This window comes from Nerophis lumbriciformis, linkage group LG06 (genome assembly GCF_033978685.3).
Source record: "Nerophis lumbriciformis linkage group LG06, RoL_Nlum_v2.1, whole genome shotgun sequence".
Lineage (NCBI taxonomy): Eukaryota > Metazoa > Chordata > Actinopteri > Syngnathiformes > Syngnathidae > Nerophis > Nerophis lumbriciformis.
In genome coordinates, this window is record NC_084553.2 from 17,504,744 (window position 1) to 17,521,779 (window position 17,036).

Below are 17,036 nucleotides of genomic sequence, written 5' to 3' on the forward strand. Positions count from 1 at the left end.
GTAATATAAAATGTATTGGAGCTGTTTATCTTTTTTTATGGAGGAATGTAGTTAATCATAGAACTGGCATGCAATGGTATTAAAAACGTATACATTTTGAATCGTGAATAGTTTTGAATCGATTCTGAATCGAACCCATAAGAATCAAATCGAATTGCGTGAACTTTAAGCTTTGACGATTTGATTGTTTAACACAAGTATCCAACATTGTAATGTGGCAAAGTGGGATATGAAGACTAAAAATCCTTTAACAATACCAAGTTGGATAACGCCACCCTCTTAAGGGGAGGGACCGTTCAATTTTAAGGCTGGTAATTCCGCTGGTAGAGGTCCAATGGTGACATAGACCAAAGGCTGGTGTATAGAAAAATATAATCTGTTTATTGTTTCCAATAATAAAAAGGTGTTTCAATTGGGGCCAAGGCTTAATATAGGAGGGGTTGGTAGGGTCTATGACCAGGGCAGGTGGATAGAAGCAACCCCAGGGAGCGGTAGGAACGAATAGTTTTCGGTACCGAAACGCAACAATGATCTATCACCGCAAGCAATACAAAAGTAGAGAATGAGCTGCTACATATGCAGCATATCACTGCAATACATCTAGAAGTAGAAAATAATATTATGGTAGCCAGTATCAAAATATGTTCCGTCCCCCCTGGGACACAGTTTACTGGCGGGGGTTTGAAATTTACCAAATTAGCCACACAACTATGAAAAGGGAGTCTGGAAGCTTAAAAAACCTTGCCCTAACAATTCCAATTTAAGGCACAATTCTAATATAAGGCACAAGAGTAAGTACACAGTGTGGGGTGGTAGGCTTAGCCTCCTATAAAAGCATGACAACAATTATTAGCACAATATTCACACACTTGCATTGGTTTTCACATTTATAAAATAATTCCCCCCTAATAACAAAGAGATGCGTAACGTTCTGTGGAAACACCTAATGAGTTCTGTCTTGACTACTCGGTGTGTCAAACCGCCTCAATCTTTAAAAACAAAGATAACATTTGAATACACTCTCATGATTACATATTTAGATATCTAAAAAGCAAAGTGCAAAAATGCTCGTGTTACAGGACCCAGTAACGCTTTTGAAGAGGTAATCTATTCTCTCCTGGGATGGGAGTTAGTTGTTAGCTACCAGCCGAAAGCCGGCAAACACCACCAGTTAGTGTGACAGCAACAGGCGAAAGGTGCATTAAACCATGGTTACATCCATGAATGTTATTTACCTTGGCTAAATGGCAAAAAAAAAAAAAATCTCTTAAAGATTAGCGCAGCAGAAACCACAGTTGTCAACCACAAATCTTAGTTGTGGAAGCACCTCATACACAGTAAAGGTACCAACATCCAAGTCAAGAGTCATTCATAAAAGTATAAAAAAACTTGTTAAGAGCATTGCCGACACCTGTGGCAAGCAACCATATTCAAACGTGCACATTAGGAAACACTGATGAGGCAAAAGACAGATGTCTGATCTCCCTGCCTCCCCATGGCTCCTTCCTAGCGGCGCTGGGTACTAAAGACCGCCAAGTTACAGTAAAAACGTAAGTCAAAAAAGCGGAAAATCCATAGCTTCCCTTTATAATCTTGTTTTCTTTTGATTAACCCAATTTTGTGTATTGTCTCATTGCGTGAGATGAGATTATCTTCCCACCCCTATTTAAACGTCATGTTGGTTGAGTGGTTGAAGTTAATTTTGAACATGTATGCAATTTTACCATGATACAGTACATCACATATTTTACACATTTTCATTTGTCTTTAAAACATGTCCAAAAAGGAGTAGAAAGAAGCAAAGCATATTTAATTCTACTACTACTACTACTACTACTACTACTACTACTACTACTAGTACTAATCTACTCTAGGTGTGTGGAGCAGTGACTGGTCAAAGTCTGTGTGTTTGTCCACTCGATGTTATTCACTATCAGAGTGTTTGACTGGCATGCCAGTGTGCTGTACGGTCTGATATCTTAATAGCTACTAGTGTACAAATGAGTGGAGCCATGTCCCTGTGATCAACACACTGTTGCTGCAATCAGCTCATGCAGTTTGATTGCGAGGGATCTAGCATTGGTAAGGAAATGGCAGCTTGTGTGGCTGTCTGCATAGCCTTGCTCTGCAAAACGTGTCCCTGTCACTGTTGTTGCCTCCGCAGAGGTTAAGGGTAAAGTTCTTGTGGTGGAAAAGTGACTGGTATTTGACTGACATATCACATAACATAACTTCCTGTTACTATAAGAGGCACATTTCCTCAACAAGATATCACTACCCCTATATATATATATGACAGTTGAAACCAAAAGAAGATGGGTTTTGACAAATTATATTTACTAAATGCTAGTAATATTCTGAATGATATTGAGAAGGATCGAATTTAGGAGCCTGAACAAAATGTTTGCTGTGTTTCATAAATAATGTTGCATAAATGTTGTTCTAAGTTTGCTGTTCTACTATCTTCCACTACAGCATGGAGATTTGCGATCCAAGGAACAACATCACCATGTGCCCGCTGTGCGATAGCGCTTGCAGCTATTGGAAGCTAGTGACAGCATGTGGTACTGCCCGAGCCAGCCACCTCTTTGACAACCCAGCAACTGTCTTTTTCTCCGTTTTCATGGCCCTGTGGGGTAAATATACTCAACTTTGTATTTCTTCTATTAAACAAATCATTTGTAGGATAGGAAATCACAGTGTTTATTTTCATATCAGTAAAGCAGTGATGTAAAGTGTCAATAATACATTTGCAAATCATTTCACAATCGAAGCATAGTGTACACACACACAGAGTACAACAATATACAGTACAACTTAAATGTAGTTCAAAATTACATTGGTAATCAGAGTGCTTAACTCAACTGGGTTGTGCTGATGGAAAGACCTGCCTAATGTGTCATTTTACTGGCACGTTTTTTGAATAGCGCTAAACAATTTTGAAAAAAATCTATTCGCCATTTTTTTCCCTCAAAATATATTTTTTCTCCCCGATTTAATTTGCAATTATTTTTTAAAGTCCTTTTCTCATGCATTTTTTTAACAAACACAAGCAATACATCGATCCGTATTACTAAAAACACTTAAAATAAATTGTTTGTTCTTATAAATAATATTTTAAATGTCCTAAATACTTTGATTTACAGTCTTGCCACACTGCACTTTGATTTTGAAAGTCGCAAGGGTGTTTGTCTTGACTGCTGTAATTGTGTGAGAGTGAGGCAAAGCTGGATGTTACAAAGTAACACCTGAAATCATGGTTGAGTTCCTTCCTTCATGTTAGGCTTTCACAACATCAGTGGTTATCTTTAAAAGGCCATGCGTCATCTATGTTGCTGCTTCTTGATCTTAGCGCTGCTTTCGATACCGTCGATCATAATATTTTATTAGAGCGTATCAAAACACGTATTGGTATGTCAGACTTAGCTTTGTCGTGGTTTAACTCTTATCTTACTGACAGGATGCAATGCGTCTCCCATAATAATGTGACCTCGGACTATGTTAAGGTAACGTGCGGAGTTCCTCAGGGTTCGGTTCTTGGCCCTGCACTCTTTAGTATTTACATGCTGCCGCTAGGCGACATCATACGCAAATACGGTGTTAGCTTTCATTGCTATGCTGATGACACCCAACTCTACATGCCCCTAAAGCTGACCAACACGCCGGATTGTAGTCAGCTGGAGGCGTGTCTTAATGAAATTAAACAATGGATGTCCGCTAACTTCTTGCAACTCAACGCCAAGAAAACGGAAATGCTGATTATCGGTCCTGCTAAACACCGACATTTATTTAATAATACCACCTTAACATTTGACAACCAAACAATTACACAAGGCGAATCAGTAAAGAATCTGGGTATTATCTTCGACCCAACTCTCTCGTTTGAATCACACATTAAGAGTGTTACTAAAACGGCCTTCTTTCATCTCCGTAATATCGCTAAAATTCGTTCTATTTTATCCACTAGCGACGCTGAGATCATTATTCATGCGTTCGTTACGTCTCGTCTCGACTACTGTAACGTATTATTTTCGGGTCTCCCTATGTCTAGCATTAAAAAATTACAGTTGGTACAAAATGCGGCTGCTAGACTTTTGACAAGAACAAGAAAGTTTGATCATATTACGCCTATACTGGCTCACCTGCACTGGCTTCCTGTGCACTTAAGAAGTGACTTTAAGGTTTTACTACTTACGTATAAAATACTACACGGTCTAGCTCCGTCCTATCTTGTCGATTGCATTGTACCATATGTCCCGGCAAGAAATCTGCGTTCAAAGAACTCCGGCTTATTAGTGATTCCCAGAGCCCAAAAAAAGTCTGCGGGCTATAGAGCGTTTTCTATTCGGGCTCCAGTACTATGGAATGCCCTCCCGGTAACAATTAGAGATGCTACCTCAGTAGAAGCATTTAAGTCCCATCTTAAAACTCATTTGTATACTCTAGCCTTTAAATAGCCCCCCTGTTAGACCAGTTGATCTGCCGTTTCTTTTCTTTTCTCCTCTGCTCCCCTTTTCCTTGAGGGGGGGGGGGGGGGGCACAGGTCCGGTGGCCATGGATGAAGTGCTGGCTGTCCAGAGTCGGGACCCGGGGTGGACCGCTCGCCTGTGCGTCGGCTGGGAACATCTCTACGCTGCTGACCCGTCTCCGCTCGGGATGGTGTCCTGCTGGCCCCACTATGGACTGGACTCTTACTATTATGTTGGATCCACTATGGACTGGACTCTCACAATATTATGTCAGACCCACTCGACATCCATTGCTTTCGGTCTCCCCTAGAGGGGGGGGGTTACCCACATATGCGGTCCTCTCCAAGGTTTCTCATAGTCATTCACATCGACGTCCCACTGGGGTGAGTTTTTCCTTGCCCGTATGTGGGCTTTGTACCGAGGATGTCGTTGTGGCTTGTGCAGCCCTTTGAGACACTTGTGATTTAGGGCTATATAAATAAAGATTGATTGATTGATTGATTGATCGCTATGTTTGCAACCAGTTGTCTTCAATGCGATTGTGACATAACACAGTGACACTAGATTTATTTTTGTTATGTATATTCTTTTGATGGCAGAACGGTGGAACAAGGGCTATCGCGTGTGCCTCACAATAAGAAGCTCCTGGGTTCGATGCCCGTGCTCATGGTCTTTCTGTGTGGAGTTTGCATGTTCTCCCTGTGACTGCGTGGGATCCCTTCGGGTACTCCGGCTTCCTCCCACCTCCAAAGACATGCACCTGGGGATAGGTTGATTGGCAACACTGAATTGGCCCGTGTGTGTGAATGTGAGTGTGAATGTTGTCTGTCTATCTGTGTTGGCACTGCGATGAGGTGGCGACTTTTCCACGGTTGCCCAAATGCAGCTGAGATAAGCTCCAGCCACCCCCGCGACCCCGAGAGGGACAAGCGGTAGGAAATGGATGGATGGATATTATTTTAACAGTTTGATTGACAGGCACTTTTTTTATATACCGGTATATCCATTTAACCACTCAAAACAATGCAACGTTGACATATCTCCATGCTCCACTCGCTCGCTCATCACGTGACCAGCCAAAATATAGCTTTTGCGATTAGTAAACCGCATTTTATCAAATAGTGAATACATTGCAAATGCAGTTAATCATTCAGCCTTAATTTTGAAGGCCTGACTTTTTGGGCTGACTCAAAGCTGTGCTGCTGTGGCAATACCTAACATATTTTCTTATTTTTTCTTCATGAAAGTTAAAATATGGGCATGAGAAGGTGTTGAGAAAGAAGGGCAAATATTGTAAAATTCCCAGAGAAAACGGGAGGATTGACAAGTGTGACTTTGCGTCCTGAGGGGAGCCACTGGAACACAGGAAGTAGATGTGTGATAGGGACTGTTGGATCCTGCAGGTTTTTGGTGCGGTTTGTAGTTCGCAACGGGAGGAAAGTACTCTAATGGGTTGGCCCTTTTCCACCAATTTTCAGGAACTTTTAACTCCTGGAACTTTTAAGGACAAGCGCTTTTCGTTTCATCCTCGCCAGTTCCAGGTCCGAAACGGCTGTCAGAGTGTCCCAACTTGTCTGATTATATTCTCAGCCGTCTATTTTTCAGGTCAGAGGCATGATTATGATCTATAATAAACGTACAGGAAGCAAGGAAACGAGGATGCAGCAGACCACACGATGATGTAAACATAGGCACACAGGGAGTGATCACAGTGCCGCTCTAAATAGTTTGTCTGCATTAGCGTTTATAATAATAATATCACTGATACTTGGTTAATGTTCAAGTCTTGAAACGTATTTATTGGATTTTATGGGCGGAATACTGGAGCGCCCATTGACTCTACCATAAGCAGACTTTTATTTATGTTTATTTAATATTTAAAATGCATTAAAAAGAAAATCCATCCGTCGTCATGTCTTTCATGATGATTGTGAACGATAGGCAAAATTTTTTAAAAAGTGCAGTTCTTCTTTAAGCAAATGGGAGAATATGGCCTAATGATTCATTCATGAGGGTCAGTAGGAAGAAATGTCATGCGGTGTTTATCTCAATCAATCAAAGTTTACTTATGTAGCCCTTAATCACAAATGTCTCAAAGAGCTGCACAAGCCACAACGACATCCTTGGCTCAGATGACACAACAGGGCAAGAAAAATATAAATCCAATGGGAACAACGAGAAACCCCAGAAAGGTCTCAGTCTGACATACCAATACGTGTTTTGATACCTTCTAATAAAATGTTATGATTGACGGTATAGAAAGCAGCACTAAGATCAAGTAGCAGCAATGGATGATGCATCAGCATCCCTAGCTAGCAATAGATCATTAGTAATTTTTGCGAGGACAGTCTCAGGAGAGTGATTTGCCCTGAAACCGGACTGAAAGGGTTCACAGAGATTGTTAGACGTTAAGTGATCATTTAGCTGCTGTGTAACAATTTTTTTCGAGGATTTTTGAGATAAAGGGAAGGTGGGACACCAGCCGGTAGTTTACTATGAGGTCGGAATCGAGGTTAGGTCTTTTGAGCAGAGGATGAATAACCGCTTTTTTGGGGAACAGTACCATAGGAAAGTGATACATTTATAATATTTAGCACTGATGATCCTAATATTACAAACAGCTCCTTGATAAGGTTCCCAGGAAGTGGGTCAAGTAAACATGTTGTTTGTTTTGTCCTATTTACACGTCGCAGGAGTTTCTTTAGTGTTATTTCTTCGAAAAGAGATTATTTTGGACAGCAATATCCGTCGTACATATATTCATATCTGCGTTAATGGAACCCAGTTGGAGCTGGGACGCGTTATCTTTAATCTCCTTTCTGATGAGTTCGATTTTCTTATTAAAGAATTTCATAAGGTCATCAGCCGAGTGGGTGGAGCCACTGGGACGAGTTCCTTGTTGGGTTAGCGATGCTACTGTGTTGAACAAATATTTTGGATAATTTTTATTGATTCGGATGAGATTGGAGTAGTAATTGATTTTAGCTAAGGTAAGTTCACGTTTTTAAGTTATTAAACTATCCCTCCATGCTTGATGGAAAACCTCAAGTTTAGTCGCAGACCATTTGCGTTCAAGCTTTCTACATGATTGTTTAAGAGCTCTAGTTTCTTCTGTAAACCAGGGGGTATGCCTTTTTGAGGCCTTTTTTAACTTTAACCATGTTATACTATCAATGGCGTTGCACAGGACATCGTTAAAGTTCTTAGTGAGGTTATCGATAGAGCCCACATCATTTGGGAATGGAGCCATTACCGAAGGCATGAGGCCAGCAAGAGTCATAGTTGTGACAGCATTAATGTTACTAATTGCTTGTTGACAATGCGTCAGAACTTCAAATTTTATAAGGTAATGATCGGACATTACTTTAGGAGTACCATAACTTTGGAGGTGGTGACACCCCGGAGAAGGACTAGGTCTATCGTATTACCGTTGCGATGCATGGGTTAATTTATTATTTGTGTAAGACCACAGTTATAAATTATAGTGTGGAGCGCCGTGCATGGAGGGTCTGACGGGGTATTCAAATAGATATTAAAATCCCTATTATAATTACATTTTCTGCATGCGTCACGAGATCAGCGACAAACTCTGAAAATTCACTGATAAAGTCCGAATAGAGCTCAGGGGGGCCTGATGGAGATGTAGCGGTGACAGACCTCATAGTAACCTCAAATTATTTATATTTATAACTTAGGTTAGGGCTAAGGTTAAGGTTTTCATTGGATGTTAGTGCAACCCCTCCATCCCTTTTTAAAGGGACGGGCAATATGTGCATTTGTATAGATGCCTTGTTAAGCGGGAACAATTCATCTGGTTTTAGCCAAGTTTCACTGAGACCAATGATGTTAAGATTGTTGTCTCTAATGACCTGATTAACTAATAATGTTTTGGGAGACAATGATCTGATGTTTAAAAAGCCCATATTATAGGTACAGGGCTGTTTTGAGGCATTTTTGTTAATGGTATCCGTAATAGTGATATTAATAACTTTACGTTTATTTTGTGTATTGCGCCTTAAATAATTTGGATCACATCTAGGAATTGATATGATGTGGATGTTGAGATGATTTGCTTGGTGCTGCGATAGATTTAACGCGTCATAATTTGCCACCTCAGTAGAATGCATGTCCACCTCTGGCACAGTCCTTACAGAAAAAAAATTATGTGAGTAATGTATTATTCTACGAGAAATGCTATGTGTGCAGGAATTTCCCAGCCTAGCGCTGGTTAGTTTTGGCTTAATTGACTCCTCACCTGGACTAACAGGCACTGTAGTTGCCTGTGTCCGAGCTTGCTGTAGCGGAGCTAGTCAAGTGTGACTCAAATAGTAATATATATTTTTGGAAAGAGTGATGGCGCCCGCGACCCCAAAATGGACAAGCGGTAGAAAATGAATGAATGGATGGATGGTGATGGCGCTCTTCCGGTTAGGATGAAGGCCGTCCCTCTTAAGCAAGCTCGGTTTTTCTGAGAAAGATTTTTAAGATTTTTAAATTATCAATAAATGTTTGTCCGTGTTCCCTACAAAAACTAGGCAGCCACTTGTAAAGCGAGACTAAATACCTCTCATCGTTGCCTCTCGCAGGCAGGGGGCCAGAGACAAGTACTCCATTCAGAGACATCTTTGTAGCGAGATTAAAAGTCCGACCTATGTTCCTCCGACATGTACAACTATGTTCGTGTAGCTGGTGGTACGATTAGCCTGTCGTAGGTGTTTACTACACCTGTTGCAAGTCAGCTCCCTAAGACTAGCATTGTCGGGTGCTCTGGCCACGGGAATACACTTAATTATGGCTTGTCTACTAAGCTGTATGTTCCGGGTGATGAAGTCCCCTATGACTAAGGTGTGGTGTCGGGTAGAATTGGATGTAGGACTAGCTAAAGGGCTAAATCTATTATGCGATTCAAATGGTTCATCGTGGCTTGTTGGCTCAAAAGTTCCTGAGGAACTTTTTAAAGTACCACCTAAAAAATAGGAACTCATTTATTTGGAGTTTTACTTACCGGGTAGTTTTTGGTGAATATGTACGGGAGTATTTCATTTACTAGTTAAATGGGGAAAGTTACTATAAAACTTCCTGTAGTGGAAAAGGGCCTATTTTTTAACACATCCCAGTAGCTTTTCTAGGCCTGTCGTCCTGTCGTCTCTGTCCTGTTGCCACTGCCTCAGCTGGTGCAAAACGACATCACCAGCTCAAATTGCCAGAGACTCCGCAACCTGTCCTTCTTCAACAACCATTGTCACCCTATTTGAGTAAATGAAAAGTTCAGGCGCCAAAAATTATAAACGCTATTCCGCCGATTTTGAGCTGTGAGTACCACTCGATCGTTTACACCATACTTTATCAAGAAGTAAAATCAAATTTTTCGCAAAAGTGACTTATCTTTTAGCATTTCACTGTTAAATATGTATTCCGTTTTACTACTGAAACCAGCAAGTGCCCTGCTGTATTTGCGGCAAAACCAGACAAATCCATCATGTCATGGAATCAGTGAGCGTGTGGTGCCTTCGCCTACTGGGCGCAAATAGAGATACATCTGAGCGGCCTGTGAGAGTTGTGTTAAATTTTCTAACACTGCATGTGCAATTAAAAAGTGGTGCAGACCACTTTATTTAAATGAGTGGCATTTGACACTCTCATTTACTATTTACTTCAAGCATGCTTTTTACGGGCATTTTAGAAAAACATCACTACAAAAATATCAAATTACACCAAGATGCATTAATTGAAATCGTTCTAATCAGCCCCTTAAGTTCTCTAGCAGTTAGAAAGTTATAACATGATGTTGCTGAACAGACGATGTTATGATATGATATATTTCTGACCGTCCAAAATGTTGACACACACAAGTAGGACAGAGGATTCTTGTCTATCCATCGTCTATTTATGCAGCCCGAGCACTGATCCTGCAGCAGTGTGTAGAACCGTCAGACTACACATCCTTCTGACACGTGCTAAGTAAAACGCAAAATAATGCTCACAAAACAGTGATGAGTGTTGATAAATCAGGTTGCGCGTGCTAAATAATAATATTTGCATCTTCTCCTCCTAGTATTTTGAGTGTTTTGATGATCAGCATATATTTTGCATATTCAGATTCATCTTCATATTGCATGGACAGAGACACAAACTGGAATGCACACCTTATTATGCTCACTTAAAGTACCAGTAGAGTGGAAAAACAAGTCAACTTTATATGCTTAATTGTTTTTCAGTGTTAAACCATATCAAATAGTATTTACAATCCGCAAAGTATGTAAAAACACTGTTTAAACATCACAAATTGCCACAAATTCAGTCAGCAATTTTGAATATTCTGCTCCAAATCCTTTGGCTATTTCCGTAGATTGACGTCATTGGAGTAACACTTCTGCACTCTGACCATCGTATCAGATGAGTCATACTGGAAATAAAGCAAAAACTTGACAGAGATGTGCTTCCTAATATTCACAATCCCTAAATACGACATGAACACATGTTTTTCTTTTTTCATGCATTATAAGTCGTAAATATACTGGACAAAAATATTGTTATTTCTCCCATTTTTAATGAGTTGAACTCAAAGATCTAAAAATTTGCATTGACATTTTGACATCACATGTAGGTGTGAAAATACAAAACAACTAATTATTTGAGAAATCAGAATAATTTAGTGCATGGAAACCTAGTGAATGTAAACCCCGAACTCCCTTGTCCAGGGATCACCCAAAAAAAGGTGTTTGTTTGGATGAATTTAAGTCATTATAGTGATGGAATAAGTGTATTCCTCTGAAAAAAATTATCTGTTTTCACAATGTTTTAAGATCAGGCTGACACCATATAAGATTATTCTGTTTTTGAAGAAATGTTTAGAATTATCTGTTATGCTACGAAATTTGTAGAAAATTATCAAAACTAATTTTTTGCAATAAATGTGTATTTTTAAAATGTAAACTATAATTTTGGTTGTTAGAAACTATTCAATTGCAACCATTATCAGTAGGTTGGCTGTTTCATGATCAGTTCCACACAAAAACAATGATTTAATCAATAATGGAAAATTAAGATATCTGTTTTTGTGTCTAAAATATTCATAGTTGTTGTGCCTATGGTCAATTTGAACTTAAATGTATTGTCCCGGAGCCTGCTACTCCCTGATGGCTACCTACTTCACAGCTATGTGCGCCAGGGGAGGCAGGTGTGGCAGAGCCTCACTTGTCATGATGAAGAAAAACCTAAAATGAATATCAATATTTTTCCATGAAATTGTATTACACATACATTTTCTGCTTGATTACAATTAGTTTTTTACATATTTGTTTTTTCCTAAATAAAAATCACAACATTTGCCTGCCTAAATACATATTGGTGTTGTTAATGTTGTTTTATTTCATTTATTTGTGCTTGCATGGTTGTGTAGCGGTTCTCTTCATGGAGCACTGGAAGAGACGACAGATGCGACTCAACTATGTTTGGGATCTGACTGGTTTTGGAGAGGAAGACGAGGTGAGAAGAGATTGGGGATATGTGGAAATAACTATTAATTGTTGATAGTAACTACAACTACAATTGCATCGGGAAATATTGTGATAAATAAGCTGAGCTAGAATTCTTTGCACTTTTGGCTTGCATTTTTTAATTTTTTAATTATTCCTGTCCAGTCAATTTAATTTGTATTTTGATATAGTTATTCACAAGGCTGTGTAATTGTAACATCATAATTCATTAAATATATATTAATATACATTATTATTCATTAATTTATATATATATATGTATGTATATATATATATATATATATATATATATATATATATATATATATATATATATATATATATATATATATATATATATATATATATATATATATACACACTGTGGCATATATTACTGTAATAATGCAGGGTGTCTCTAAAATCTGAAATATAATATATATATATATATATATATATATATATATATATATAATATGTATATATATATATTTTTTTTTTTATGTGTGTTTATATATATATATATATACACACACACACACAGTTTTATATCAAGATTTTAGGGCGATCCTGAAAAAGGATAAAGCAAGACTTTTTAGAAGCAGAAACAGGATCCCTATGAAAATGCTTACTTACATCAAAATGATTGTTATGACTTACAGTGTACTGTGTGTGAACAATGGTTGACAATCTGTTCTTTTTTTGTTTATGCTGTTGTTTGCAGGAGGAACACAAGGTATGGAAATGACTTCCCTTTTTAATTCTATTGTATGAAGGGTTTTTAGTCAATCATGGAAACAAGTTTTCCCAGCACTGTTGCGACACTAATGTGTGTACCTCAAGGTATATGACAGCCTGTTCTAGTTTGCTTTCCTTTACACTGCTTACTTTGCCTGTCTTCTTTCTTTTTTTTACTTCATGTAACGCTTACATTGGGATCCCTGTGCCGCAAGTTCAGCAAACTGTGTACTTGATATAAGCCCTTCTTATTTGGTGTAATTGTGTGTAGTTTAAAACTACAATATGTACTGTACTCTGTTCTGTCTGAGGCGTTGCAACTCATTTCTTTTTCAGGACCATAACCGAGCAGAATACGAGTTCCGCGTCATGCAAAAGGCAATGAAACAAGAAAATTCAACATCTAAGGTAAAATAAATGAGTCAAATGTTTCTATCCATCACAGTAACAATATACTTAGGGTTGCAAATGGGTGGAAAGTTTCCGGTAAATTTCCGGAAACTTTCCGGAAATTTACTACGGGAAGTTTAGCTCGGGAAGTTTGGAAATGTTGACCATTTTTTGATTATTCAAAGTTGGACACCGTCCATCTTTTTCTGTAGAATAAGATGAGAAGCTTGTAAAACAGTAATGCAATGCCACACACAGATATAAATAGTCAGCTAAACAATTGGAGTAGTCTTTAAAAATATTTTACTGATGGACAAATTAATAGAAATAGGCTAGATGAATAAATGAACACTCAATCAGCATGCTAAATCAAACTATAACCTACATTCTTGTATGACAACAGAATGGCTAGCAGAATAGAAGGCAGAGGAAACTACACATTTTGATTTAGTATTTGCTAGTTGAACTTTACAGATCACAAAAAAGGTCAATTCGGCTCGCTAACGTTGTTAGCATAACTGAATGGGATTCAACATAGAGGAAGTTAGCATCACGGCTAACGGAGAAATATTTTCGGTTCATTATGAGACTGTGGTGGTACATAAACCTAGCTAGCTAAAGATATTGGCCCCAAAATCATTTAAGTACAGGAACAGTTAGCTAGCTTGCTTGAGTGGAAGTCTGCTGGAGTAGTCTACAGTCATACAGTAACAAGCAATTACACCTCTATTAAACTTAAATACCATAGATCAAATATATTTACCCCAGTAATATCATCAAAACTTACCTGACTGGATGAAGTCCTTGGGCTCAAATACTAGTGTGGCCTCAATAGCCCTGCTGTAGTGTGTATGTGTAGCATGCTGGGAATTATCTGGGCATGTGATGGAAGAATGCACTGCACTTGTGATGGAGGAATGCACCGTGCAGGGTTGAAATTCAACTGAATTTGCATTAAATCAGGTTGTTTTAGCTAATAATCATGCTGCAAGATGTAGCATGTTGCATTCAATGTTTATTCCCATTAATTTCCCATTATTTCCCGTTAATTCCCGTTAATTCCCGTTAATTCCCATCCATCCATCCATCTATCCATCCATCTTCTACCGCTTATCCGAGGTCGGGTCACGGGGGCAGCAGCCTAAGCAGGGAAGCCCAGACTTCCCTCTCCCCAGCCACTTCGTCCAGCTCCTCCCGGGGGATCCCGAGGTGTTCCCAGGCCAGCCGGGAGACATAGTCTTCTCAACGTGTCCTGGGTCTTCCCCGTGGCCTCCTACCGGTCGGACATGCCCGAAACACCTCCCGAGGGAGGCGTTCGGGTGGCATCCTGACCAGATGCCCCAACCACCTCATCTGGCTCCTCTCGATGTGGAGGAGCAGCGGCTTTACTTTGAGTTCCCCCCGGATGACAGAGCTTCTCTCTAAGGGAGAGCCCCGCCACACGGCGGAGGAAACTCATTTCGGCCGCTTGTACCCTTGATCTTGTCCTTTCGGTCATGACCCAAAGCTCATGACCATAGGTGAGGATGGGAACGTAGATCGACCGGTAAATCGAGAGCTTTGCCTTCTGGCTCAGCTCCTTCTTCACCACAACGGATCGATACAGCGTCCGCATTACTGAAGACGCCGCACCGATCCGCCTGTCGATCTCACGATCTACTCTTCCCTCACTCGTGAACAAGACTCCGAGGTACTTGAACTCCTCCACTTGGAGCAAGATCTCCTCCCCAAGCTGAGCTGCCGTTTGGCGCGTAAGCGCAAACAACAGTCATGACCCGTCCCCCCACCCGAAGGCGGAGGGAGGCTACCCTCTCGTCCACCGGGTTGAACTCCAACGTGCAGGCTTTGAGTCGGGGGGCAACAAGAATTGCCACCACAGCCCGTCGCCTCTAACTGCCGGCAACGCCAGAGTGGAAGAGAGTCCAGCCCCTTTTAAGAGAACTGGTTCCAGAGCCCTTGTTGTGCGTCGAAGTGAGTCCGACTATATCTAGCCGGAACTTCTCCACCTCACGCACTAGCTCAGGCTCCTTCCACCCCAGCGAGGTGACGTTCCACGTCCCAAGAGCTATCTTATGTAGCCGAGGATCGGACCGCCAAGTGCCCTGCCTTCGGCTTCCGCCCAGCTCACACTGCACCCGACCTCTATGGCCCCTGCTATGGGTGGTGAGCCCATTGGAGGGGGGACCCACGTTGCCTTTTCGGGCTGTGCCCGGCCGGGCCCCATGGGGACAGGCCCGGCCACCAGGCGCTCGCCATTGTGCCCCACCTCCGGGCCTGGCTCCAGAGGGGGGCCCCGGTGACCCGCGTCCAGGCGAGGGAAATCTGGGTTCCTTGTTCGTGTTCTTCATAGAGGTCTTCAAGCTGCTCTTTGTCTGATCCCTCACCTAGGACCAGTTTGCCTTGGGAGACCCTACCAGGGGGCATAGAAGCCCCCAGACAACATAGCTCCTAGGATCATTGGGACACGCAAACTCCTCTACCACGTTAAGGTGGCAGCTCAGAGAGGAGTATGATAGAGGTTTATTTGAAATAGGGACAGATACAAAAACATAGACATCTGAAACAGTTATCCAATGTATGCATCATAGTGTTTGTAGCCAAAGCTAATTTACAACACTTGTTCCCGTTAATTCCCATGGAAAGTTTCCAATTTTGCTACCCTAAATATACTACAACTAATTCGTTTGATGTCTTTTAAAATTTATTTTTGGGATATCTAGAAAAAAAAAAACATTTAGTAAGTTCTTACAAAAAATAAAGAATATTTTTGCAATGGTAGCTACTCTACGGCTGTACACTAGGCCTGCACAATTTTGGCCGAAAATAAAATCCAGATGTATTTCTCTGAAAACTCTATTTTTGATCCGCACAAATGCAGCTGAGATAGGCTCCAGCACCCCCCGCGACCCCGAAAGGGACAAGCGGTAGAAAATGAATAGATGGATGGATTTCAATATTTTTGGTAAATACTACAATAGAGGGTTGGGTTTGCTGATGACATCATGCTATTTATGATCTAATAAGCCAATAAAAAGGCTAAAAAAAACATTATACTTATATTTAAAAATATTTATACATATATGTCTTTATTCGTTCCGCTTGCTGCGGAAGCTAACAGCAAGTGCTTCACTTCTCTGCCGAGCAACCATGAGCAAGCCAAGAAGTCGTCAACAGAGCAATACAGCGTTACACAGGTGCACCCGGACTTAAAAGTGTTAATAGGAACTCTACAAAACGATGTAAATATGCAAGAGCAGTTGACAACAGAGGAGAACCAGATAACATGGACGCTGCTTCAACAGAGCAACACGTGGTCAAGTTTCTGCAATCAAAGGGAATTGATGTCGATATTAACACTTGATGCGTGCATTTCACTGAAGAGAAGAGGCAACAACAGCACGCCAGTCACCATCGTGAAGCTTGCCAACAGAAAATCCACAATGGCATTGCTGACACAGGAGAAAAAACGAAGGGTACGAATGTGTACATGAATGAGCACCACACTAAAAGCAATGCTGAAATCGCCAAGAAAGCACGCGACTTGAGGAAACGGGGGAAAATTCAGGGAACTTGGAGCGCCAACTGCAAAATCTACATCAAACATGAATGGTGGCCCCGAAGCAAGAGTACTAGTTGTCAAAGACATCAAGGATCTGAACAAATATTGAAACTTCCAGAGCAACCACAAGATAAAGATAATGGAGTCTAACGGAAAACAAACATCGACATTCAACTACAAAATTACAATGCACCAAGGGATTACCAAACAAGAAGATCTGGACTCACATTAATCTACACTTATAGAAATTCATAGGGCAACACAAAAGATTGCTGAACAGGAATGTATGAAACTGAAAACCTTCAGCAGCATAGATCAAAATAGTCCAGGTTTGGATAAGGGTATAGATCCAGATACTTTTTTTTTAATTTCATACCAAGAATAGTTGTTTTTACAAACAAT

The 17,036-nt window shown here is 40.4% G+C and overlaps 1 protein-coding gene across 2 annotated transcripts in view; it reads left to right on the top strand.

Annotated features, from left to right (window-relative positions):
• Positions 1-17,036, top strand: part of ano1a (anoctamin 1, calcium activated chloride channel a) — a 185,359-nt gene that overhangs the window by 107,951 nt on the left and 60,372 nt on the right. For both annotated transcript variants that reach the window (XM_061963822.2, XM_061963821.2), the window contains exons 12-15: positions 2,476-2,636; positions 11,872-11,957; positions 12,672-12,683; positions 13,022-13,093. In XM_061963822.2, the coding sequence (XP_061819806.1) occupies positions 2,476-2,636; positions 11,872-11,957; positions 12,672-12,683; positions 13,022-13,093 (331 nt within the window). The remainder of the gene's footprint in view (positions 1-2,475; positions 2,637-11,871; positions 11,958-12,671; positions 12,684-13,021; positions 13,094-17,036) is intronic.